At 43.8% G+C, this 27,950-nt stretch overlaps 1 protein-coding gene across 1 annotated transcript; it reads right to left on the bottom strand.

Moving 5' to 3' along the window:
• Positions 1–25,739, bottom strand: LOC111272377 (uncharacterized). The gene is made up of 5 exons (XM_022853809.2): positions 23,646–25,739; positions 3,038–3,237; positions 2,296–2,688; positions 1,643–1,878; positions 1–259 (listed from the first exon to the last, which is right to left on the bottom strand). The coding sequence occupies exons 1-5, from the start codon at positions 23,824–23,826 to the stop codon at positions 130–132; spliced, it is 1,140 nt and encodes a 379-aa protein (XP_022709544.2). The 5' UTR covers positions 23,827–25,739; the 3' UTR covers positions 1–129.
• Positions 25,740–27,950: the final 2,211 nt, after the last annotated feature.

Genomic DNA, 27,950 nt, shown 5'->3' with positions numbered 1-27,950 from the left:
TTTTCTTTTTTTGGCTGACCTCATAGGAAGAACGTGTAAAAACCTGCTGACTTGTAGCGTGCTACTTTCTTAACGTCGGGGCTCCTGCTAAGCTTCGGAACCCTGTAGATGGAAATGTGAGTGAAGAGCTTAAGGTTTATTAGATGTAGCGAGGATAACTTCGCCTTCCTCGAGCAGCTGAGCCTCGTCCCTGGTTACGTGGCACGCTGACTCCATATGCTTGTTTAAGTAGCTCTTCAGGGCAAAACTCTTCGAGCACCTAAGGTAACATAGTGGAACGGTACACCACATGTATAACAATAGTAATGCATGGAAAGCAATTGATTAGTATTTGTATCGTTAGCTCTACTTCAACTTACCGTTTAGTTAAACCCTATGAATAGGGTATATTTCTTAATATCAAATCGTATCAGAGAAAATCTAATTTAGATCAAAGTATTAGCGTCATAGAAAATAATATCTAAATGTGAAAATGCCACTGATGTCTAGTAAATCATGCAAATATTAGAATATATCTACTTGCTACCTAAATTTTCTATAGGCTTCGTGTGTCGGCAGAAAGCGAGTCAAACTTAACGACATTTTTAGTCCCTGCTACAACCACTATCACCGCTGATTTCGGTCTTCGTGTGGTTATAGCCCCAGGGACGAACTGCTGATGCTGACTTTCCTCGGCAAACGACGTTCTGTCGTAAAAGGTAAAGCTGCTGGCTGAACTAGCTAGGTGTTCCACCTCACAGCTTAGTCCAACGTATCTCCTCTGCGGGACCCCACGTCATAACCTGTTGTTATCACATCGCGCCGACGTCCCAACGGGAGGAAGTGAAGCCGGAAATCATCAGACGCCCCGCGTTCGTTTCTCGTGCCCATAGTCGATCGTGCTACAGATAGGCTTACTTCTAAAGGCAGACACTCAGCATACGAGACTGGAAAGCAGAATACTAGTTGCGTACACGCACGCCCAAGCAACATTCAGTCACATCAGGCGCGTGGCAAGCATAGCCTCGTACTGTTTATGAGGCGCCGTCGAGTGCCTTCATTAGCTAAGGCGCGTCCTCCTTACAACAGCTATTCAGAACTCGGAGATTTGGAGCATACAATTTTTGCTTGTTTATCTTCAAGCAGTTTATTTGAAAGTCGTGAGAGCTACAAACCGTTCTGCGTCTTGCCCGTTTGAGAGCGATTGCCACATATATAAGAGACAAAAGGTCACAATGCAATTTTTATTGTTTGATAGATAATATGATAAAGCTTATTAAAAAGGATTAAACAATTTCAACGAAATCGGCATAAAACAGCGCATACTTCCCAAGGCTAAAAATCAAAATAGAGCTAAAAATTTTACACGTAGATGTGTAATTAACAGGCTTTCGATACGACGAATTTCAAAATTCAAAGTAGTTTATGGCAGACACGTTCTGGTGCCATTTACGCTTGAATTTGTTTCTACGGCGGCGAACGTTTGCCAATGACAAATTTCCATTTATTATCTGCGCACAGCTTCAAATATGGCTAAGCCTCTAGTCGCAAAAAATGTCGGATTGTTAGTTCAAGCTCTGACATCGGCATGCAGAGGTATGGCGCATTACATGCATGATCAAATCATAAAACGATAATTTAGCCTTTATCTAGGATGACTTACCTGGGACATTGAAAATGTTTAGCACCGGAGTGGGTCTGCATATGGGCACGCAGATTTGAGCGATCTGCGAACGCTTTTCCGCAGTGGGCACAGGCAAACGGTTTTTCGCCTGTGTGTGATCGTAGATGGCCTTGAAGGAGCCAAGGTCGCGAGAAAGCCTTGCCGCAGGTGGAGCACTTGTGGCTTAGCTTGTGGGTCAGCAAGTGCATCGCTAGAGCGGGCATCGAGACATACACCTGTACATAATATTGCGGGTCGAAGACAACAGCTTTTAGTCGTTAATTGAAATACAAGCAAGCAGGCTTATCATTTGAATCCACTCCTCTCATTACATGTTAACCCAATGCAGTTATCGTGTACATTGCTCATCACCGAACAATAAATAAATATTTTAGCTCCCAATTTACATAGATTAATGAAGATATCTAGTAAAAAAAATGTACATGTATCTAGCAAAAAAAGAAAAGTGAACCCATGAAATTTATTGAACAAATTTTCGACAAAACATTTTATTCGATATATTAAAGTAACGTTAATCTACTTCTTGTTCTATATATTCCGAATACGCATCTTGTAAACCCCACGAAACACTGTGTATGCCCTTGTACTTAAGTTTACCCCCCCCCCCCCCCTGTACATCTAAATATATTGACCTTATCACATGTGGGACATTTCTTGGCGAGTTGTGAATCAGGGCTTCGGTGAGTCTGTTTGTGTCTAGACAGATTGGAAGAAGTGGCATAGTGTTTTCCGCACTCAAGGCATGTGTACTTGCCGCCACCAAGTGGCTGGTTTTGAGTCTGACTCGGGCCCTTAACACGACGGACGGGTCCGGGACTAAGCGAGCGTTCGCTGTCACTCGACGTCGAAGCCGCGGACCAGCTGGGCGGCCTTTTCCGAACCCCTGCGCGTTGTTTTGCTTCGCAGCTCTCCAGGGAGCCGAGGTCCCCGACTATGGGAGCCGGACTTAGCGGGCTGCGGCTGACTTCAGTCTCTTCGCTCACCACGTCAATGTCCGAAAGAACTGCGTTGTGCTGGATGACAACCTGCCACACATGGATACAGAAGAAGTGGACCAAAATAACATGGTGGCTTTACGTTTTGGAAGCATCAAATAAAATGCGTGAATGTTCACTCTAGGTTTTTGTGAACCGGACGGGTAATAGGCAGATAGGAACGAACAAACTAAGCTGCTAGCGAGCAATGCTGTGTGTGTGTGTGTTAACTGATGTGTTGAGCACAATGTCAGCTTCAGCTGGGAAATTGTTTTTGTCTCAAAACAATTTCGCTTGTTTTATTAATTGTTCTCCCTATACTACTTTTTATTGGAAAATGGGAACATCGTCACCTACGAGTTATGTTTTCGTGTGCATAGGTGCCTGCCTGCCTGCTTACCTCAGAGGTGGCTTTATGCGCCTTGGCAAAGAACTCCTTTTCAACGTGATGCAAATGACACGGGATCTCCTGTTGATGATAATCACGGTCAGCGTGAGCCGATTTCAATTCATGATAGGTTTTCCGCGGCAGCGACGTCTCTCGACGGGCTTCCTGACACTCTAATGGCACATACAGTTTCGGAGAAGCGCATGCATAGTCTGAAAGACGCCAGATACGGAAGACATACGAATATTGTTTACTAAGCAATCAGCTGTTTTCTAAAATTCAAACCAAGCGATTAGAGACAAAGCAACGACGTGCGTATAAATGTGCGCAAATTCTGTCTCAAAACTAATTACTATCATGTCAGCTTAAGCACAAATGTAATTTCTACACGAGCGTCCAATATGGGACCGTCGACTCAGTTGTACGAAACAACAAATTCGACTACTTAATATGAAAAACTATAGCGCTAGAGATACGGCCTAGAATTCGTGATGTCGTCACATTTTTAGTCATAATAAATTTTAACTCGCAACGATACGCGTAAGCTAATGGTACTTATATTAAACGTACCACACCTACTCATACGCAAAACACGTTCTCAGTTAGAGTCGGGCCAATTTCGCTGACGTTGATAAGCACTCATTATCGATAGGTCCTTCAGTGGTATATCGCACAATCAGTACAATCAGCACCCATTTCGCTATCTGCCAAAAATTGGGTCCAAGCAATCTGTGACGATCCTACTTATTTTGTGTCTTGGGGCCTGTGCGTACGACCTATGCCGAAAGTACTGATCTTGACTATTCTGTGTGTACTCTGTATGCCAAAAACTACACCTGCACAATGCGCTGGTTTTCTTTACATTTACATTCAAATAATATTTAGTATGTCGACTTCGCCGCTTGTGATATTGTTTTGAGTTGTGTTTTTAACGTACTATATGAAGACGAACAAAAAATCGAGCTCGTCTACGCAACAGCGGTTCGCGTTGTATGAACACGCAATGAGAGGTGCTTTGCTTAGCCAAATCTAATTACTAAAAGGTGGCCCCACAAGCATTGGCGAGAAGGGATACGGTGAATAACCCCAAAGTCAAACGACCCAACGCATTTAACAGCCGGAAACAAAACAAACGTTTTTATGATGGTGTCTAACTTGAATTCAGTCAAACTGCGTTTATTGTTCTGCGAAACAGACTTCTTAGAAGATTTTGTTACTGCCCCTACTGCCCCACAAACTGATAAGAAATTGCCTAGCAGAGGGGGGGGATTTAAAAATGCCGTGTCGACCCGTATGAGAGCTCCCCTGGCGTCGTGCCATAGCGAAACTGCAAGGTATGCCCGTTGGGTTTCAGACGCACGGTAATATCATGTCATTATCATTGAAACCCACCGGTTCAGTGTGACGTGACGATTCTTTTTTGGTGATCACACAAATAGCTGTGTACACTGCAATAATAAGCCAAAAAATGTATGAAAACATCGGCACGATAGGCAGCAATAGACTTGGCTGTATCAGCAGTCTGGCCGATGCAATGCCAAAGGACTTTCAAGACGTAACTCGAAACATTTTAGGACCCGGCCAGATATGAAACTTGTGACAATCTGGCGGTCATCAACTGTGGAGCTACGGAACAAGTATTTTGCACCTTAAACGTTTATAAACCTATTGGTTTTAAGAAAGGGCGTATTCAAACGTTAAAGGAGGACCGAAAAGAAAGGTGGAGCTTTAAACAGAGACGATACTCATCGCCGAATTTCATTTTAAGAAACACGACGTTGTATTCAGACATTTACTTAAACCTCAAGTGTTCCCTTTTAAATTGTTTTGTAATTAGGTATGTATCCGTCGGGTACGTGGCCAAAATGCCCACTAGTACTCGTTACACATCTGGTAAAAAAAAGATCCGGAAATATCGCGTCAAAAGTCTTAATAAACGGCTGCTTCCGTATTTCGGCACACATATATATATCTATATCTATCTATATATATATATATATATATTCAGCATTAACACGCCTGTCTAGAAATATAGGCAGCTCCGTAACAATGTGACAAATGATCTGCCTCCCTCAAAGAGCACCGCCATACGGCAATGGCGTTAAGTCCCAAAAAAAGAAAACTCAGTATTTTGGCCAGCAGTTTTGCCGTCGAGAACGTGCACCTAGATTACTTCTCCGGCTTAAGCTGTATAGTTAATGACAAGGTATGTGTACTAACCCTGGATTGCACTATACGAACCTTTAATATATAAGTTTCGAGAAAAATACGCTTACCGAAAACTTTATACAAACCAAGACAGCATTTGATCTGAGTACACGACGTCAAATAGCGGCGCTATACCCAGCAGGAAGTACGCTTGGTCACACTGTAATAGATCATTTAATTCAGCCGAACTCTAGGTAAATTCGTATCGCATAACTTATAACAGGGATTAGCGACTCAGATTCACACGTATTTCTACTCTGGGTATTGCCTGCCTACTGAAATTTCCTTTAGCACAACTCAGTTCATAAACATCTAACAAAATTGAGTATATTTTGGCATAAAACATTTGGACGCCCAGCCATCATAACGTGTACACATTCATTTAACAAAGTAAGAAACATAAAATTTGTGTATCCCAAGTATGGAGCCAGCAAGCGACTTTTCCCCGTAAAAGTTAAACTTACTGCCCGTGAATTGCGTAAGGACGCCTAATAGTATTATTGGCCCCTTTAGGCAATTTATAACTTTCCCCGTGTTTTGTACGCTAAGAGATTATTTGTAACCTCTTAGTAATTCTTAACACTGTATCATCAGATAAACCGAAATCGGAGTAAAAAGGCTTGCTGATTCCTTGTTTAGCTATTTATCCACCTCGGTAACGCTGCCAATCTGCACCGAATGTCCACATCTTAACTTTTACATTATCCAACTATATAACCTATATGTAAACTGCAAATGGCCAACATACAAACTGCAATGGTAATAAAGCTGTCAAATAGACAATCGGACGTCAATTATTGACACGTAATCGTTTCTCAGTTGTCGCTAGATGCCGTGATTATATGGACATCCAGCGTATCTTCGTGTTTACCCACACCGTGTGAGCATCCTTCTCTCCTTGAAGGTAATGCAAATGGACTAATTACCAGGAGGTTTGTAAGTGAAATACGCTCGGTAAGGACAACATGAATAAGTTCTACGTTTCTTCTCAGGCGGTTGCTATTTGGAGAAAAGACGGGAGCAGCGAATCTCCGAATTGGCCCATTCTGTCCCTCCGTAAGTCACTTTTGCTTTTGTTGCGAAAGGCTGGACAGGAGCTCCGCCATTAACTTTCATCTGAAGTTTGTCGGAGTCCTATTCGTCACTTCCGCCGGAGCGAAAGTTGACAATCCAAACAAAAATGGAGTAGTCGTGTTTGACTGTTCCTCCGGCGGCGGGTCTTCCTTCGCTGCGATTCCGGACTTGATGTCGCCGAGTGTAGAAACCCCCGTTCTCAATAAGAGAGCCTGGGCAAGAGCTAGAGGAAAATAGAGTGAAAGCAAGCAGGACTGCTTGCCAGAAACCACAACAGCGACCCTCACAACTGCTCATGAATGGCTCGCACCGGACTGGGCTAAGTAGATGCACTGATGTGGAAAGCCCCATGGTGGAGCGTCTGGGTAATGTGCTGAAGGCTGGGATTGTTGCTATAATTCGGACTGCTCATTGCCGCTGCTACTGCTGCCCAAGACGAAGCGCCCAAATAAATTCGGGCTAGCCTGCATTCAAGCTCCTCTTCGCAGTCTCGACGTGTGATCTTGCGTGCGGCCATCGATGGCTCCAAGCGTGCTAGTCGCATCCGGTTAGATAACCCCTACTTTTCCTGGAGCTCCCTAAGCAGGCCGTGACAAAGGCATTTTGCAAAATCCACTCTTTTGTTTAGAAAAGGTTTGCCTGTCTGGCTTGCGTGTCGTCTAACAAATGGCCTCATCTAAGGACGCCTTTAGCATATGCTGGCACTCGCTGAGCTGCAAGCCAGCTTCTGATTCTGTTGGTTGTTTGACGCTACTACATCTAGCCCTTTCGCTGCGAATTCTTCCATTACAGTCCTTGAAATCACCCCATGACGTTACCAGAATTCTGGGCCGGAAACTTCCTATGGTTGCTCTTCGCCTGCCGCCCGGAAAATGATAGAACGTCATGGCGCCTCACGTTGCCTGGCAGCGGCGGTCACTGCTATTTGCTATCTGGTTGTCTGTGCTCCGTTACTCAAATGCTCTTTAGCAGGTACTGGCATCCCTGCTCTTTTGATACCCAGGGCAAATTAGGCAATGTTCTGACGTCGGCAGTTACAATAGGCGCTGCGATGGTGGCAGCGATTCCAGTCACTCTCCAATGCACGAGCGCATGCAGTTCCGAAATACTCCGGCAATCAGCTGGTGGCCCCAGCCGGCTGAGTCAAGCACTGCTACATAAACGAGTTTTCAACGTCATCGCCGCAAAAACAATAGTAGCTATAGACATTGTAATCACTCCAGTCTGATTCTACTAGGAGGCATACTTCCATTTTCTTGTCTCATCTCGTGCCCCCCTTTTTTTCTCTCTGTCTTTTGCTCTCTTCCTAAATGTTAGCTTCTGTTCATTCTTCTACTTGCGATGCACGCGCCATGCGTCGCTCATTGGACTTTCGGCTTTCAGCCATGATGGCAGGAGCAGGGCCATCGGTCACTGAAAGCCAGTGCGCGCTGGAGGGATTTGTTCGTGTCGTTATGACCTCCAGCAGCAGAGCCAACAAGAAATGGGCTCCCGTCAGTCGACCTAGCGCTAAAGACGGAGCCAACTCATTCGGTGAAGGCGCCGTTGCTAGCGGCGTAAGCTTCTGGACTAGCGCGATCTCGGCGCCTGCGGTCGGCTTTATTCTTTTACGCAAGAGCTTGACGAAAGAGCACATCGAGCACCCTCGCCTATGTCCGCCATTGTGGACGTGTACAGCGTACGCACATATGCACACACAGCCAATACTGACGAACTAACAAAAACGCAAAGCATCCAAGAGCAAATAGCAGTAGCGGCAGAAGTAAGCAGAAAAAAAACGCGCTCAGACAAATAAACATACGATGGCGCCACAACAAAAGACGCGACAGCTATTTCTGCTGCTAGTGCAAGAGGAGTTTTTAGAAGTGGAAAAAACGGTTGGTGTGTTGATGCAGCTGCTCCCACCGTCGATGCTAAACTTTTTGAACGGCACTGGTTACTGCTGGTGGAACGACAGACGCGCTCTAGGCTGCTCTTGCGTGTGCTGACCCCAGTGACCGACCATCAAAATGAAGGCGACGGAAACAGCGACAATGACGAAGCCAGCCCTTCTTTCGCTTAACGTTAGCGGCCCCTGTCATGACCGGCTGTGGGAAACTATCAGGGGAGGAGGGTTAATGCTCGAGGCATGACAAGCGCAAGACCCTCTTCCTGTCAGACCATTCGACCAACCAGCATACTATCCTTCATTCCAACTTAGCTTCGATTCGACTTGAGTGTTCGCCGACGACATCAGCAGCAACGCTACTAAGGCCACGAGTCAGTCGGACGTTCGTAACGCAAACGTGGCTGGACAGTTGGCGCGTCTTGACATTCGACTCGAACGAGGAACGTGGTATGTGAAAAGGTTGTGAACAATGGAGTTGAAGACGGACATTACGAGAACGAAAAAAAACGAAGGGGCGACGGAATAAGAAGGGGAGAAGAAATATACCTTCTGCTTGCCTCCCGTCCAGTTCCTAAGATGGGGAGTCTGAACAAAAACAGGAAGGATTTGTGGATCGATGTAGGTGGACTTGCGATAGCCCGTCCAGATCCATCAAGACCGTACAAGAATTGCTCAAATATGCATGCAAAGTTGAACCTGCTAAAGGACTATGGTCACAAGGCAGAAATACTGTGATACACTGGTTTTGGCATACGTTTAGTCAATTTCGTCAACGGATTTCGCAAATATTAGTGCGAAATCACTTGGCATAATGCATTGAGTATGCATGCGTATACCCACACTAGGTACAACAGTATCATCATTTAGGCTATAGTTATAGCGTTCGTTATAATCAAGATTAGCGCTTCCTTTCGAAAAATTCCTGGCATTAAGCAAACAGGTTAAAAAACAGGGCTGACTCAACTTCGAGCTCAGTTTGAATCTCAAATGGTAGTAGGCACATACTTACTTATTTAATTATCGAAGTCATAAGTGATAGAAAACTAACTCATAAAGATTCTGCTCTAAAACCTGGTAGGGCATAGTTTAACTTGGCAACCGATAAGTTAAACCCATATCAGGTTTAGCTTAGCCTAACCAACCAGGCTTTAGACGCACCACCTTAATGTACACGTATAAAAATGCCGAAAAAATGTCCAAAATAGTGTCACGTGATCGGGGTATATCTTATCTACAGAAGCTGTTGTCCAAAAACGATCAGTCCTGGGATTTTTTTTATCTCGCTTAGGTCCTTATTTCTGTGTTCCGTAAATTGCTGGGCGGGACATAGGGCTATATTAGAGCTGTTGAGGGACTTGCACTTAGTTTAAAAGACATTACCCAAAATCGTAAATTGAAGCTGTACCATTTGGGCATTCTTTTTCTACGTAAATTTCTATTGACGCTCCGGTGACTACATACGGGTGCCGCTATACTAATGTAAACTTCCATGCATAGTGTACAAGGTGTTCGGGAGCGATTTGGGCAGAAGTCAGACTTGTTTAGGAACTCCATCTAAATGAAAGCATGCATTTGGTATTAACTGTTTGCACCGCTGACGGATTTATTTCTGACGGACATACTTGTTTAATCGCATTGCCATTAGTTTCAATAGCAACTTTAATTTAGGAGCTAAACTTCTCACCAGCTAACATTAGACAGTCCTCTCCATACACTTGAGATCCTTCTAAACAGCGACAGAAAATAAGCCGACTTCTTCAGTTCGAGAATTTCTGCACTCGCCTTCAGTCACCTCGCATAGATAGAAATCGAAAAGGTTTGAATCTGGACCACGGAATCGCTATACGAATGTATAGCCCGTCCCGTACGAATGTCCCGTAGTTATGCTCAGCTACGTAGCACTCCATTGATATCCTCATATAAATTAGAACGCCATCTTATTGAAAGGTCGGTGGCTTACTATTTCAGGAGCCGTTCACAGTCTGACCACAGCTTTTACAACGCAAAATAAACTACTACAGATGTGAAACAAGGACAGCACTATGATGTGTTAAGCTGATTCTGCCATGCTTTAGTGGAATAAGATTTGTACCTAATGTATCTAAATCGAACACGCACTTCTAAAAAAAAGCCTTTTGAAAACTCCCCCCTGTGCCGCCAGTTTCCTAGCCTCATCTTTTCGGCAATCGTTTGTCAATTGTAATTCGTCAAACGGACGATTTCCAATATTTAAAAAAATCTACAGCCTTGGTACAAGTTCGTCCAGTGCGTAAACATTAGAGAATAACTAATGTTTGTTCGTATTTCCAACACAGACCTCCTGTTTCTGCCATGATAACTTTGTACTTACATCAAACAGAACGCCAAAATGTATCCCAATTTGTTCCGAGTTTCAAAGTGTCCTGTACGTCAGTTCTTATAACAAAATTCTCTTCGGGGATGACGAACCGTCACTACCATCCTACATGCAAAATACGAAAAGTAAGCCATTCAAACATCGGATATTGAACATATATTGGGAAAATCAAGGTTGTATCTTCCAAAGGTCCATTACGTAGACAAGGTGCTAGTGAGGTGCTCAGAGACATTTCATGCTAACGAAGTTTACAGACGCCTGCATGGGCTGAAATCGAGACTATTAGCAAAACCTAGTGATTAATATTAGCGCTCATTTGTCAGCCATATGGACGTGAAAATGGTTATCGTTTAGAAAAACTTAGTCATTATAGCGTAGCAGTTCTCAACTTATATTTTCCTACTTTACTTTTGTGAGCGGACATGGTTGTTTTCAAGAACTATTATAACTTATCGTCGAACGCCTATATTTATAAGAAAGCATTAAAAACAATTTAAAAATATAGGCCAGTAGTTCAGGGAAGCATTATATGGTTACTGTTCAAGAAATGAATTGCGGATCGCTTTCAAAGTCACCTGATAAAGACTAAAAGATCTAGAAGATAATAGTCAACCTGGTTTCTCTATAATAAATTCTATCGCTGCCCACATACCTACAGTTATTCACGATGGGGTTGAAAATCTGGACAACCGAGTAGACTGTGGATCAAGTAGAGATCTGTCATCAAAACGTCATTATTAACGCTAAATAAAAATAAATTTGTCATTGAACACTTCTCCCAGTTGGGCACAGACCCATTACGACTTGCGATTTTTGACAAGGGCCAAAAACAGTCACTTAGTGAAGATATCTCATAACACGTAGACTAAAATTTGAATCGTGTTGGATAAAACTGATCATAATTATTTCAGCGAAATAACATGTGATTTTCTCCCCTATTACGCAGCCAGCAAATGCGGTGTGTGGTAATTGAATGAAAAAAATAATAACACCTAAGAAACGTCCGACAAGATACCAAGGTCTTTTAACCTTTGAGAACGCAGTATACAAAGCTTTGCATACAGTTACGTTTCACTAGAGAAAGCGCCCCATTTAGGATTAAAGATTTTATATATATATTGGCCATATTGACAGGAACTTCAGGTAATAGTGTTCAGCAAGCAAGATGAAATTCGTGAAAGACAACGGCTTTATCCAGAGGGGCTACATTTACTAGTTGCTACCACAGGCATGTACTCGAAAACATACAGAGGACATCTTCATGCGCCATGATGGTAAACGCAACTTTGCACAGGTATTAGTAGCATTTTGCTATAAAACTATTTAAAGTTAAAAGGAAATAATACTTTGCACTTATATGCAGCGTTTTGCGAACAACTTGACATTATTAATTGCTTCTTACGTCATCGACTGCCGACAATCTAACATGCGCATGCGAGATGACTGCCTAATGTAGGTCCTCAATAAAATTCGCTGTCGTAAACGAACGGGCGAACGCCTATTGAGCGCCTGGTTTCGCCTAGTTAGACCTGAGCCGTTCTTGAAATTTAATTTATTTTTAACCCAGATGGGCGTGCTGCAATTAGAAGTGTGAAGGCAGCCGCATCTAGTCCCTCAGGAATGCCCAATTGATAACTAAATAAGGTTTTCATTATGTATTGTAGGTGCATCTAATAAAGCACCGACGGAGCACAACACATCGCATGCTCCTCAAAAATGTCTGTTTACCATGATTTTCATTTCTGTTGAGCTACCGTTTCGAGTTTTACGTCCGGTACTGCCTCTATGCTTAATGTTGGATCTACACATTTTCACATGTGTCCGAAGTCCTATGCCCATACCTACTACCGCTCCTGAGCACAGTCTGTGATAATCAACTTAGTGAAGTTAGTTGTCTTCGTTCTAAAATTGCAACTTGTATTGCACCTGGATATAGAGAAACTCAGTGGATGAAATGCCATGCCTTAATCTAAAAATTACTGAATTCGTATACTTGCTATAGGATGAAAATTGCACACACCGTTTTACGGTAGACGCTTTTGCCACAACTCTACCCACGGTAGAAAAAATAATAAGAAGAAAGGCATCTATGTTCATACGGCGTCAAATTCTTAACGCACGTATAACTGGCCTTCCCCACACTCTGCATATAAAATTCAGCCACTCTTTAGTTCGGGCGAAATTGCCGATATGATGTCATCTTTTAAGAAGTGTTTCCTAATAGGTGGAAGGCAATCGTTCGAGCCTACTTAGACCCCCAGTTTCTCTACGCTTCGGCGTTTCGTCGTTTAAGGCTGGCACACGGTGTCCCTTATGAGTTGGGGTAATAGAAGTTGGAGATGGGAACCAACCATATTGGCTCGCCTTTCTGAGCGAGACTGACCTGTTTTCGTAAGGAATATGAGCTAGACACATGCCGGAATATTTAGTCATCTGCTAATAACCATTATCGATATAAATGTCGTACTGTCACTATTAGTGAACCAGCAGACAAAATTAGAGAAAGCCGTATGATATATTTAAGCTTATAGACTTATTCTTCTTTTATCCTAGATACCTATGCAGTCTAAGCCACAAGAGTAGTAAACTTTCCGTGTTACTTAGCATCTGCAACCAGAGTTAGTGCTTTTATTAATTGTAATCATCTAGAGACGGTTCCCATGAAGACTACCCTGTAGCGCACAAATAGATACACTTATAGAACAACGTTTAAAAAAAATATTTACAATCATATCTTCAATTATAATAGCAACACGAATGGCAATAATTGCTTCCTTCTAGTAGCAAATGGATGCGTGCTGTAGTCACTTTCATTAGTTTCTACTCGTCTCCGAAGTTAGCTTGCTCCTTGCATTCATGACAGGATTCTCAGGAGAGATTCAAGTAAGCATGGGTTGACGAATTAGCACCTGCAGCTTGCCGGGTTCTTTCGGCCGGCCGACCCACCAACCACATCAAAATAAAGCCAGGATTCGAACAGTTGTTGTATTATAGTCTGGTGTGGTAACACAGCTGCTAGAAGCACTGCCAGTACGTAATAGGATTCTATAGGCTCGGAGTCGTCAAACGAGCGACAAGGCGTGAGACTAATAGTTCGTCGAGTATTCCCTGTCTGCATCCAATGGATGCCTTCACTCATGCTGTAACACCTATCCCTGCCACTATTGAAGTTCCCGATGGCGATGCCGCTACTCCTCTTACCCATAGCCTCGTTCCTCAAAGTTCATCCTCTGGATCGGACGCCTCCATGGAGAGATTTCTTCTTTTACATGGGCCGATTCAGCCTATTGTCCTGTACTGGCTATGTAGTCGAGACGACGGCTAATGCAGTACGCTCTGTAAACGGCTGTACAAGCTCTACGCAAAAATCGTCAATCGATGTCATCGTCTGGGTCGTTCAGCTAGAGCAGTTTGGTCGTTAACAGTGGGGTGGCAGAGACCCTGTCTACCGCAAACTAGTTCTCGGAACTATGCTTGCAGTCATAAACGCTGGATTCGATTCCCAAGGTTATTCGTCCTTATGATTTGTGCACTAAGAATGAGCTGGCCGGCCGCTGCCGCCAGCCACTTTTTCGTTTGGCATCTCCGCATCCGGGAAACAGAGCTGGGACGATCTATTATTATGGTAGATCGATTATTCTGGCACACTCTGGTACGTTGAACGGCCGAGTTCAGTTCAGAAACTCGACCTGCCTTTGCCGGCCAGTGGCGTCGTTCTAGTAACGGCTGTGATAGTGGACGCCGAAGCGGCCCTGTAGCCCGCTCCTGCTGCCTTCCACGTTGTTGAGTGTGGTTTGTTTTTGCGCTTTCCATGTTTCCCCCTGTTTTTTGCCATTCCCCTGCGCCGAATCGTGTTCTGTCAGTGGTCGATGGGGTACATAGCACTGTTTTATACATCCCCTGGGACGGCAACGCAGAAAACCATCTCATGCTTTCAACTCAAACAGGCCTGGCGGATCGAGCGGCAAGCAAGCGGAGAACATCATCGTGGGTCGAATAAACTCGAAAAAAAACAATAACAACAACGATGACGACAACAAAAACAACAGCGACAACTAGACATAAGCCAGCAATTTCCTCAAGACAACAGCCTTTGCTCACCATTCGATAGAAAAGCGACTTAATAGGGAATAAAACGCGTAGGATAACCAACGGATCTGTGGCGTTGTGCAAACGTAGAGGCTCGTCAAGAAATGAATGTTGAAGTGTGCAAACGAGGATAATAGAAAAACTCAGCAAATCGACATTAAGTCAAATTCATAGTTATACCATGGTGACAATATGCTTCATTTTATATATATAGTATATCCGTTGACGTGCACATTTCCTGCAGAAGACGCAAATACATCCGAGCCGGTCATCCGCTATTGTGGTAGACAAACGAATGTGCAGTGCCAGGATACCGAAATTGGTGCTGGGTAATCGATACCGACCTAATCAGAAAATGCGCCTATAGTACATTCATCGTTGCTATGAAATAGATCAGTTATACGGGCCGGCTACTCAGTTGGACCTAGAGCAGCTTTACAGCGAATTAGGATAAGGCCTTTTCTTATTCTTTAGCTGTCGTATTCACAATGATCTTGTTGAAATAATCTCCTTCTCAAGTAACGCTGTCGAGTATTATTCCCTGTACAACGTACATTTTGGTGTTCGTTGTAGGAGAACAGTGGACATCGTTTCAATATTTAGAGTAGTAACAAGGTTCAATATCTGCTCGGCCTCTGACGGTCATTGAAAGTTATATTCCTGTGAATCTTTCCGATCTCTTTACAACTCAGTTAGTGTATAACAATAATATTCTCTTATTACGGTGCCTCAATATTTTTAACGTACCATTACCAGACATGCAAATACGCCCCATAGTGTAATGTGATAGATGAAAAAATTATAAGTGTACTTCATATCTGGGAGCAACAAAGTCGGAATGAAGTTCCTGATAAACTTTTTAAAACGCTAAAACCTTCTATATCAAATTGAACTATTTCGGGCCCTTAACTTGTTGAAATCTTAGTTTTTGAACCGAAATGTAACCTATTTGAATATCAACTATAGGACGCAATTTTCGATCACGAGGAATCCCTCAAAATACTATAAGACACCATAGGGCGCTTCGCGAACATGTTGTCGTGTGTAATGATATCTATCGACCCGGTTCCAATGATAGCAGTGATTATGAGGTTATCTTAAACGCCAATATTATCTGGCATTTCTCTCAAGTACATGTCGATGAGATACGATTGCTCTCGGCGGTGTATCCGGTTTTGTTCTGTGTCAGCACTAGACAGCACGGGGAGTACTGCGGGTCGAAGTTGGCTGAAAAAAACCTCGCTCATTGAATCATTACCAAGTAAGCTTCCAGTGGTCTGTCATAGTTTGGCCAGCACAAAAGGCATGTTGAAGATCTTTGAGCCTTCTGGGTTACTCAGTCAGTCACGTTTTGTTCCCCTGTGCAGGTTGCTTTAAGGCCACCCATTGGTTACTGTGTCTGTTCCGCGCTACGTTGGCTACGTCACGTCGCACCATGCGAACACCGATCTTGATATATTCGCTTTGCCGAGTGACGCGCGCCTGTTCCTTCGCGTTCTTCCGTGCAAAATAAATCGATCCTGTTCATTTTACCATAGGACCATAAAGTAAGTAAACATTATTGTTGACGTTCTGTGAGACACCCAGTCAACTTTGGCCTGGATGGCGCTGTTAGCTGACCCTATCACGTGCGATCCCTACGTTAACTCAGAGCGTCAGCACTACTCAGCCACTACAATTCCATGCTACGACAACAACGTTCCTAGCGTCCAGTACAAAGACGTTGCAATAACTGGAGGAAGCCAACGATGAATGGAAGCTGGCTATGCGCGTTCAATAGCAGATCCACTCTGCTCACGTCGGTGGCTCCGATATCATAGCATCGACACGTTGTTGTTTTTCTATTCTGTTAATTCGGAACAGTGGCAGCCAATCGAGGGAGGATACCCTTGCAACAGCACCGGAAACTATACGGCACTTAAAACAGCAGACATATATACACGTAGACACACTACCCGATATTAAGCAGTAGAAGCAATTTTATCTAGCGATGGCTGGCAATGCCTGTAGGCGGCTTCCGCAGTAGATTTCTCGTTACCCGATTACGGCCTCAGTCAAACCCAGGTCCGGCGTTCTACCAATACGCTGCCGTACCTTTCACCATACCGTCGAAGGATCTAGCGCACGCATCGGCTCTCTTTTTTCCTTTTTCCTACACTGTCCCGTACAACTGAGGATAACATCACCGCCTATCATCAACATAGTCACCACCTCCGTCATCAAGCTTGCTTTCGTACCCGAGACAGCTTACCGATATTGTCGGCACATTTTATTGTAAGGCGTTCGCCTGATTGCCCGCAAGCTGTGACGAGCAGCTGAAGATGCGAGGAACGGAAGTAAAGAAGAAAGGAAGCAGCCGACATACGCGGAAAAATAGAAAGCGTCAAAAACGAGGAAAAAATAGTCCGTGAGCAAGATCGAGACCAAATAAGAAGGAAGATAAAGAGTCTGGTACCCACCTTAGCTATAGCCCAAGTTACCAGCACGGCGAGTTGGTGAGCGAAACTATGGCATAAAGGCCTTTTTGCGGACGCACAGCTATTCTCTATGCGACACTACTCGGCACTGCGAACATAGTACACTCCCCCTTTCGACCCTAACTTGTCCCTTAATAAGTCGCGTCGTTTCAACGGATACAGCAAGTGAATAGAAGAGTGAGAGAAAGCAGTTTGTGAAGTGCGCAGAAACTGGTAAAAAGAAGAAGACGGTTTAAGAGCCCCCAGGGCTGACTCTTCCTATTGATACTACTCCTGTTGCTAGTGGTCCTGCTGCCAGCCGAAATGGAATACCGTGAAGATGGTGACGCCAGTGATGGGAATGGCGCTGGCGCTAAGATTTGCCGGGGGAAGGTTGGGAAATTACTATGCTGCCATCGGCAACAGCAATGACAACAACAACGAAGCAAAACTCAAGTCGGGCCAGAGCTGCCAATGAAATAGAAAACACGTGAGAAACACGAAAAAAGAAAGACCGTGTGAGACAAACAGATTGCCGAGGCAGCCACCGAAGAAGATGGTGTTTTTCGGTGCCGTCTTTGTACTTCTACCGCTACAGCCTGAACGACTTCCCCTGTGCCCGCCTCCTATCGCCTAGATGCCCTAGAAGTGCGACTCTGACGTTGGGTTTACACCTGCCAACGACGGGTAGCGATAACACGACTGGGGGGCGGATGCCCAACTACCACAAGACCGAGTGCTCGCAGCATATACGGCACACAGGAACGAGCCAAAGAAAAAACAAGAAACTCAAGATGGCAGAAAAAGAGCGTGAAGAAGCGCAGGAAGAGACAACGATGAACAAAATAAAACCGTTAGGCCGCCAGCACACTTAATAAGAAACGTTTATTAAGGGTGGAACGAATTAGGAAAACCGAGTGCTGGAAATCATGTTTATCATAAGGAAAGCCGTTATTTTTAGCAGTCAGGGAAAACTCGATTCACAATAGAAGCAGCATCAGGTTTAATTCAGACTATTAATTAAGAAACTGATGGCCTATATATTCCTAAATATTAAAAAAATACTCCAAGTATTCTCTATCTTTTCGACGTAGTGAGCCCCTTTTTGCGGCTTTTTGTACATACGGATGTTTCGCACAGAGAATATTTTTATTATATAAATATTTATGGAAGTATTATAATTTTTACCTACATTAAAAATTAATCTAGGAAAGGTAAAGATGGTGATCACCAATAACAATATGCGATTGGCCAAAAGGAGAATTCGTTTTATCTTCAGCAAATGCCTCAGTCGTCTTGGTCTTCAGAATGGAAGTGCAGCTTCGAAAACACGTTGATATAGGCTTAGAAGAGAGAGACCTACGGGTGTGCCTTTAGCTCAAAAGCAGGCTCCGCAGAGCTAGAAGCGTTCTACAAAACACGTAGCAACGAGAAAGGAATTTTCTGCGAAGATACCTGCGGCTGGTCTAGCAACTCTCTGACCTTTTTCAACGAAAGTAAAAAAAATCGAACCGAAACCTATCCATATCGTGGACACGATTTTTAATTGTTTCCATTGACGAATGGCGATGTGGGAAAGGGTTCATAGGAATCAGAACAGCTTATCTTAATAAAAAAAGGGTCGATATTAAAATGTTCTTACCTCTAGCGGGCTAACTTCTATTCAAATCTGCTCATTAAAAAATGACGCTGAAACTCAGGCTGTTAATAGGCTACGTATCCAAGTAAATATGTTACCTAGACCGATGTTTTTGCGCGTAATTTAGAAACGGGTCTTTCTTTTATTCATATTAAATAAACTCAACCTTTGGCTGCTATGACCCTCGTTTTAATTTGTGCCACTAACATAGAATTTTACTCGTATATTTTAAAAACGTTGTGTATCATGGCAGAACCTCCTACATCCACTTGAACTCATTGACATTACGTACAATATTAGACTTGCAAGTAAAATACAAAGAGGCACATTCTGCAGTGCATTTTCGATTCATGTATATACAAAACTGCCTCACCATCCTCTTCCTTCGTCCTTGTCGAAGACACTGTCGCTGGCAAAAACACGATTATCTGCCCCCCCACGCTCCAGCCACCTAATTCATGAACAAGCCCCCCAGTAGTAATAGCTCAACAAAAAGTAGTATCAAGCGCATAAGTATAGTTGCCGTAAAGTATTCGCTTGTTGAAAAGCTAGTTGTAAATTGCGTGGAGTACGTTCACACTGTTGACTCCCGGAGGGGAGGCAAGGCAAAGCAGATATGGCAGCCCTAGTAGCAGAGAATGGAACTGAAAACAAGTGAGCTAGATTAAGACTTCTACGCTTAGGCAACGACACGGTGGAGAGTTTTGGGCAGCAGGCGTCGGCTTGCCAACATGCGACTGCTGCTGCTGCTTCCGCCGCCGAAGCGACCGCTGGCGTTGGAGAGTAGATTCATCACCTAGGTTGAGCTGAGTTCGGTCGATGGTTTATGAAGCACTTTTATATCGACCAGTTAGTTCGGTTGCTGTTTTTGCGGCGGCCTGGCCTAGGCAACTGCTTCAACGCAAGAGAGCTCCAGAGGACGTTCCATAAGTAGTCATTCCACTAGGACTCACACGAGCTTCTGTTTTTCCTTCGCTCTCTGTCTTCTCGTTCTGTAACTCGTTCGGGAGAGCTGGCACTGCCTGGACACCGCAGAACCCCTACCAGTTTTGTCTTCTTTTACTTCATTTACGGGAGCCCACATGATCTAAGTCCAGCCACACCCGCTTATATATTTAGCAGTGTGGGCTACGTAAATCGGCCTGCGACCAGAAATCGACGACACGGAAAAGCAACCTATCGAACCGGAGTAGGTGAACTGTCGCGCCTCAACATGGACCAGGAAATCAGCGGCGATGACGACGACAATAACAGAATTGAAAACTGGTACCGCGAACCTTTGTATCTGGTACGGTTTTTGTAACCGGAGCTCTGTTAGAGAACAACTTTCTCACAAGAGACAGCAGGCAGTAGCAGCGGGGTCATGGGCGATAAAATCTCTCAATCTAACTGTTACACAGATAGACCAGAGAAGAGATTAGAAGACAGCGAGATAAGCTGTGCAAAATATAGATGGCATTGGACTACGATCAAGAGAAAGACAAAGGCGGAGCAGGTAGCGATCGTTGCTGACCCCTTTGACATATATTATGTCTCCCCAATTATAAAGTGGTAAATACTGCGGTAATATTCCGTGAGGCATACGAGCAGATGGTTAGCCGTAATCGACCTGGATACAGCGGTGGTCATACCCGGGTTCCGGAGTAGCGGTAGCAGCATGGGCAGCTGTGATCCTGATAGCACTCGTGATGGAAACAGTAGCAGTGGTAGAAGAAGATACCAAAGTCTTTACATAGCCTTAAAGTCCCTTTCGCTTCTAACTTTCTCGGTTGAAAGCGTAAGTGAATTCAAGAACAGAAGTGAAGGGTGGATGTATCCGAGATAAACACACACGCACGACCGCGTCAAACCTTCCGAGGTTAGCAGCAATGAAGAATGATCTCAGATGGCGTCGAGCGAGCTACTGATCTCATGGATATTACTCTCTGTAAGCACTAGGCCAACTTGGCCTAAGGTTAAGTTTGTCTTTGAAAAGCGTAATACTAGAACACTATGAACGACGCGGCAAGAGCGCTAATTTGTAGTGACTCCAGTATCTGTCAAGCCTTGTCTCCATTAACATTAAGCAAAGGTCTTTCGACTAACACGCTGCTTCTGGCCCTCGAGCAACAGTCGAGAGCAGCCGACTTCACTCGTTGCTTGGCTAATGAGAAGGGATTATATACTCGGTGAGCTCAGACAAGTGACTGAATGGATGCGGAGCAGATACGGATTGGCGACGAAAAGATATGCAGGGGTTAGAAAAGTCGGGGAATGACAGAAGCTAACTGTTCGCTTGAAAATCAAGTGCACGCTGCTGCTAGCACCGCTGGTACGCAAACTCGTAGTAATGTACTCAGATATATCTCCAAGGGCTGACGCCAATGGAGGGGGCCTAAAAATACACACTTAAGTGCACCTCTTACGTACATGTCTCAAGATCCAGCATGTATAATGGATAAGGACACAGCTTTGGACAAACATACTTGCAGTAAGAAGTTATGCAACTTTATGATTGCTAGAACAGAAACTCTTTACAGTTAGGTCTGCAAGTGAAAATGTGTGAACATCAACATAGACAAAGAATCGCCAATTGCAGCTGATCTATAAAAAAAGGTAGCTAATATATGAGATGCTTAGTCATTCAGAAGGTTTCTATGTTGAATTGCATAATTAAGGCCATGGATTACTCTATACGTTGACGCTTCGGTCTGATGCAGCATTACGTAATATTATGTCACCTTCAGCTAACAATAAAAGTCTGAACCCTCGTTCGGATTTTTCAGGCCAGCGCTTGCTTCAGGCTGCATAAAAAAGAGATTTCAGTCAACACACAGATTAAATTTCCTTTTACGTACCAAGGGTCGGCATTTTTCTACGATACGTTGTTAGAAGCGTTCAGTGTTGGGTCCATTAACAACAATATATGTTTAACAATGATGTTAACGTTTGCCTTTAAGTGTCTTCTTGGCAGCCAGTTTGTTTGCACGTGGAATATATATATATATATATGCACTCAACAAACGTAAATTTCCATCTATATCTCCCAAGTGGCTGGTTTGCCTTATAATTTCCAAGAGCTGTGTTCTGTTCACCATCTGGCGTGCCTTCCACATCTTCAAGGACGCGGCCATCAGATCGTTACGTATTTTCTTTCCTTCTAAACAGAAATAGCTTTTATTTATTATCAACGCATAGAATCTGCCTCGTGGTTTTCCCACGGTTGTGTTACGTGTTACCTCTTTTAATACGTGTGTGTCCTCCTATTGCATCGCATAACTTGTGCTACATTTTTGATTATTCATTTTCTTTTCATATTTAGGACTATATTTAATTTTACTTCTTGACATTGGAACTGTTACTTAGTATCTGGGTCTACGTAGACTTTTACCTTCTTAATGACTATATTTTTAGTCGCGATTTCATTATCTACTTGATAATTTAAATGGGCGTGCTAGAATGATTCTTATAAACCATTCACATTTTGAGTTTTTTTGTCAGTCCTCCAACAGACCCGTTGTGCGAATATATCAACGCAACTGCCGTTAGTATAATTTTATAATCTGTACTCATCAAACGGGACCATAGATCATTTCTATGAACTATTTTCTTTTGGTCGCAATTGTTTATACTTTCATAGTTTTTTATGCGTCATCAACTATCGCTATTAGGACCTAGCATCACTTAACTTAATTATTTCTGCTATTCGGACGGCCTAACCTCAGTTCAAACCTTATCGTTATCTAGGGCCTTAGATGAATCTTGAAATCATTGCCAATTAGAAAACCTCAAATCTCGCAGCTGTTCAAGCGAACAGCTTTCTTTCTAAACCGAAGTATCAAGCTTTTAGTGTCTCTTTACTGGAATGAGCCATACAGTATTTTTCTCTAGATATCGCCATCCGTAAAAAAAAACGCTCTGTATAAAGTTTTTAGCAAAGCAAAGTTTGTTTTGCTAAGAACCTTATATAAAAACTATATATATATAGAAAATGAGCCTTGGTAATTTACAAAACTTACTGCTGAGGCATACTGTCCACTATAATTTCTCTATAGATATGACCTTCTAACCTATTTAAAGTAAAAATATAGAAACTCACTTATTATCTAAGTAGGAAATTAAATACTAGATTAGCACGCTCCATTTTTCGTACCTTTCGTTGCAATCCGATTATTAAAATCATTGTCCTCTTGTAGTTTTTAAATGTTCCCCTGTAGCGCTTCTGTCGTTTCAAATGGATGAATAGTTAAACGAAGTGTACGTTCTCCACAACCCCTCTGAACACATTTAACTACAAAATGTCTGATAATTTAGTTTACCATAAAACTGTAACTAATAAGCCGCGTCTGTTTTTATAAGATTCATGAAGGACAAAATGTGTCAGAAATCTTCTTTTTTATTTCCGTTTTCGGAGCATAATGACTTTGATAGCATTACATTAAACCACAGCGTCTTGACTCGCTATCTGATCCAGAACGATGTTCTGTGGTGCCACATTTCTACCCTTCGGTAATAAGATGTTAAACTACAAACCACGTTATAATCATTGGAGTTTATTTATTCCGTAAACGGTTAGTTAGTAAAGTAGATTTAAAAATAAACTGACAGTAAAGCTTTTTTTTTTTTAGCTATTCCTTAAACAGTCAACCGTGACGAAGCATAAGGAACAACTTCTAACTTTGGATTTGCATAATAATCTCATCGGTGCATTTGTGCAAGCAGTTTTATGTGGTCATTCAGGTTTCGTAGCTTTCGTACGGATTAGCGTCAAGTAACATCGTCAACACTGTATATGGGCTTCCGTGGGGTAAGTCCGAATTTAACGCTTCGCAGAGCCTGAATGAGATACGCTTATATCCACGTGTGGATATCACTTTGTGACAATATATAACTCCCTATTTATACAATTACGACAGTAGTACAATACATACCTGCAAGCTTCTCAAGCTCGGAATAGTAACCGTTGCCAAACACTGTAACGTGCTGGGGGGCTGTCGCCGCCTCGGTTGGTGATCCCGGCCCATCGGGTTCAAGGCTCGCGGCCCAGCGCAGCCTGTCGACCCCTGCATCCGCAGGCAACTTCATCTTTTTGACCAAAAACGACCGTGGCATCGGACCTGCCTCTATCAGCAGTCAATATCGACTACCAATCAAAGGATCCAGGGAAACAAACAGCAGGTCGGAAGGAAAAAGGCCAAATCTGGGCTCCGAATTGATGAGCTCAGTGAGACAATGCGATACGTCTCGGGTGGTCCTTAGGTCCGGCAAGCTCAAATCTTCCTGTGAAAGGCTTTCCGCTTTCTGCTGTGATAGGACCTGTCACGGCATTAATAGTTGGTCATTTGAGATTTGTGTCATTCGTTGTTTTAACTCTTTGCTTTGGCGTTATACCGTTCCTTGTTACTGCTTTATTACTGTGCACTAAAACTGTAACTGATTTTTACACCATATTAGATTGTTCTATGTTCTGATTTTTTTAAAATTTTTCGTAATTTTCTTTTCGTTTCTCTTTTGCGTGTCTCGAACCGTTTCTTCAGGTTCCTCGAGAGAATATCCCAGTTACTCAGTACTTTGCTTTTGTTTGCCTATCTTCGTATCTGTCGTTGTTCTCGTTACGTTATTGTAATTGCTGTAGTCCTTGATAAAGCGTCAGCGATGAAATTGGGTGATGGAGGGGTATGGATAACGGGCCGGGACAGGGGATTCTCGCATGGGAGGTGGTCACATCACAACCGTAGCACTGGGTACGACCTCAACATGCACCAAACGTCACGACACTGCTTCGTACATCCTGTACTGCCGCTTTTGAGGTCAAACAGATCATCAACTCCTGCCGTAATGCTTGATATTTGCTCTTCTGATAATGGCTGTTTCGCTGGCGTTCGGAGTGATGCGTCTTCCACGCGGTCTTCGTTGGACCAATGTCCGCTCGAATAAAACGGTCGGTTAGCCGTCTCCTTAGTAATAATGGACGCTTCCTTGTGGAGATTTTCCGTTATGTGGCATGGACGTAAACAATAAGAAACTGTTGTCGAATTGCAGTTCCTACTTTTTTCCGAGGGAAGCCAGTGGGGATAAGCAGCTTTCAATGCGAGTGAATAACAAAGTACAATTGAAGCAACTTAATGTCACTAAAGCGCTTTAAGGTCATCGGCAGTGTCATTAACTTTTACACGATGAACCCGTAGGGGTGCACAAACAACACAGTAAAGAACGCAGGCATTCACGGATTAGCCCCCGTCCTACTCGTCTCTAAACACCGACACCGGAGAACGAATCCGAAGTGAATAGTGAGAACAAGGGGCCTTAAACGACACTGAGAGCGCGGGCTCTTTCACAATGATGCGAGAGGACCGATGAGACGCGCACACTAGATAACGAATTAGGCAATGCTATCGAGGGGAAACAAAGATGTGGGCCGCCAGTGTCGACAACAGGGGGGTTCCAGCGACTTGCACGACAAGACAATCCACACAAACAGCATTAAACAGGATGCAATTCTTGACCGATCCGTTGTAGCAATGATAGTGGATGCAGCGGGAGCCGTTGTTGACCGACGTGTGCTTTCGCTGTCTACTTTGCAGCTGCTGTTTATCTCTTGATATATACATGTACTCTATATATATATATATATATATATATGTATATATATATATATATATATATATGTGTGTGTGTAGAGAATTTTCAGTGTATGTCTAGGCGGTGGCTGCAGTCGCGAGGTGTGTCCGAAAAAGGTGATTTGAATTTGGCTACATCAAATAAGAACGTAGACGTCATTGCCGCCGTTATCGTACTGCAGTAGTCACAGTTGTTGATGATTATTGCTATGAAGTTGATATTATTCTAAAGATATAATCAAGAGGCGGTTGGCTTGTTCGTCGTCGTCTGTTGGGCAGGAGTTGTGGCTCTGTTGTGCTCCCGCTTGCTGACCCGTCGGCTGACTAGAACCCACGCATGCGATCCAACAAGTCGTTTTGGCCTCCCTCGCGCTCCATTTCCAATATCACCATCACCACCATCGGCACTACTACAGCAGGCACCAATGGTACAGGCCTGCCCCAAGCCTAGCAGGCGGACAGGGAGCCAAACACACTTCGTACGGTGAACGTAGACGGGGCGATTTAGAGTATAGTTTTGAGGACTTGACCACACGCCAGAGGGCGTTGCAGTCGCTGTTCGAGACTTGCTCGTGGCCTCGTTTCAGGGGAGGGAACGCAACCCTCGAGCACCATAAAAGTATAGAGAAATAGAGAGAGAGCGAAAGTGGGCAAAAATACAGAAGGAAGTGTCTTGTAATGCCTTGACTGGGCTAGTTGTTGGTAACTTTCCTGGTGGGAACAGTGAACAAGCGAAGGAATCATCAAGCGGGATTCTCCAACGGAGATGTTATACTAGGGGGGCTCATGAGCAATGTACGCGAACGTTCGCTGAGCAGAAAGAATCAGACTGGCCTGTTGTAGAACGAAAAGCAAAGCGCTCATGGTGGGAAACCAGAATCGTAATGGGATAGAATGGCAAGACAGAAAGGAAATCGCTGACGAGTACCACCTACGCAGACAACGACTGACGGTTGGCGGCTGCCAACGGCCGGAAACCTGCAACGATGGCAGCGACGATGACGACAAGAAAAACAGCGAAAAAACCTTTCTTACTTCCTTCGCTTTCTCTTTCTTTGAAAAGCACCGCGTGTGCTCTATCGCGTGTTGGCCAGAGCAAGCAGGCGACCACGCGGGTGCCGAGTATGATGGCTCTAGCAGGGTGGTAAGGCACAAAGGGATTGTAGAGCTGGTTAATGCTCGCGCTGCTGTTTCAGCGGGCTGATCGTAGCGCTCTGGGAGCATTCGAGACGAAGCGGCCTCGAAGGATGCAACGGGAGAAACCCTAGTTCCTACCAAACCTTTGCGAGCAGCCGCTCCGCCTTGGAGTGTACGAAGTGGTCGCTTTCCGGGTAGCACGAGAAAAAAAGCGCGTTTCAGCTTATTGTCTGCAGTTAATGACTCTGGGCAAAGAATAAGTAAGAGGGTGGGCGAAAGAAACGGGGGAACAAAGTCGGAAAATAAAAAAGAGAGCGAGACGCGAAATGGCCACGTGGGGCTAACTTACCGGGAGGTGAGTCAGACGAAGCATGCGTACCTCCGCTTCGAAGAATGTCTGCCTCAGCTCTTCAGTGCGATGCTTTAGTGGCGGTGCCAGCAATGTAGTGTGGACAGTGGAAGAAGTTACAGCGGGTTCATGTACATTCTTGCAGAATTGTGGAATTTAAGTATCGAAAAGCTGCGGAACTGTTTTTCTGGAAATATTTATTTTGATGTTCAGTTTTTCAAAGTGGTTGGTGATAATTTAAAAACATAGCATAAAGAATCATTAAAGCTTAGAGCAAGAATAGGTCCGCTTTTGGATAAAACGCAAATCTGCTGTTGAAGAGAAACAATAATATATCGGATATATTTCGCATTTAGCGGTCATTGGCCTTAGACGACACATAGCTAATTACCGCGTCCCCACTATGGTAGGATATTTTTCGGCACAAATTTGAACCAGCGCATATTCGTATCATAAAGGTGCAGTCTCGCGTCTCCAGGCATAAACGAGTGATTTCCGATTTTTTAATCAAAAACGAGTAAAAGAAACAAACAAGAGGTTGTCAAGCTAAATCTGTGTACCCAGTTTTTTTCTACCAATGTAACTGTTTCAGACTACCGTTACAGCGTGTCAACGTCCAAGGTTCTTACGCTAGTTCTACACTATATTTTCCACCATAGAATCCTTCAGAAGTGAAGGGCCATAGTCAAATCGAAGGAAGCCAATTGGAAAAATATCGTCGGATTATATTATACGATAGCGTCTTGTCTCGAGAACACATGAGGGCACAGCACTGTGGGGCATAGTCTGGTTTAAAAAACCTTTTTCAGCTTAGGTGAAGCATAGGCGAGCTCGAACCATCCGCCACTGAGGATCGGTAATTAAACCGCCGTGTGTCATTCCGATTTCACCCTTGTCTCGGCCTCTCCCTTTCTTTCATCCGCTGTTGGAAAGCTTATCGTCCTTTTTTCAAATATGTTGTAGATCGGTTTCTCCGTTCCCGTCTCGCTTCTAGCTCAACTTAATTTTCAGACACGTTTTCAAAGTGCGACACGATAGTACGAGAGAAAGACCCGTACAAGGCCGGCCTAGCCCGAAATAAGGAACTAAAGCACTGGTCCTCGAAGGACTAAGTGACAGTAGGGCTCTTC

The sequence above is a fragment of the Varroa jacobsoni genome, unplaced genomic scaffold (genome assembly GCF_002532875.2).
Source record: "Varroa jacobsoni isolate VJ856 unplaced genomic scaffold, vjacob_1.0 contig02107, whole genome shotgun sequence".
In the NCBI taxonomy this organism is placed as follows: Eukaryota; Metazoa; Arthropoda; class Arachnida; order Mesostigmata; family Varroidae; genus Varroa; species Varroa jacobsoni.
This window is presented reverse-complemented; position numbering and strand designations above follow the sequence as displayed.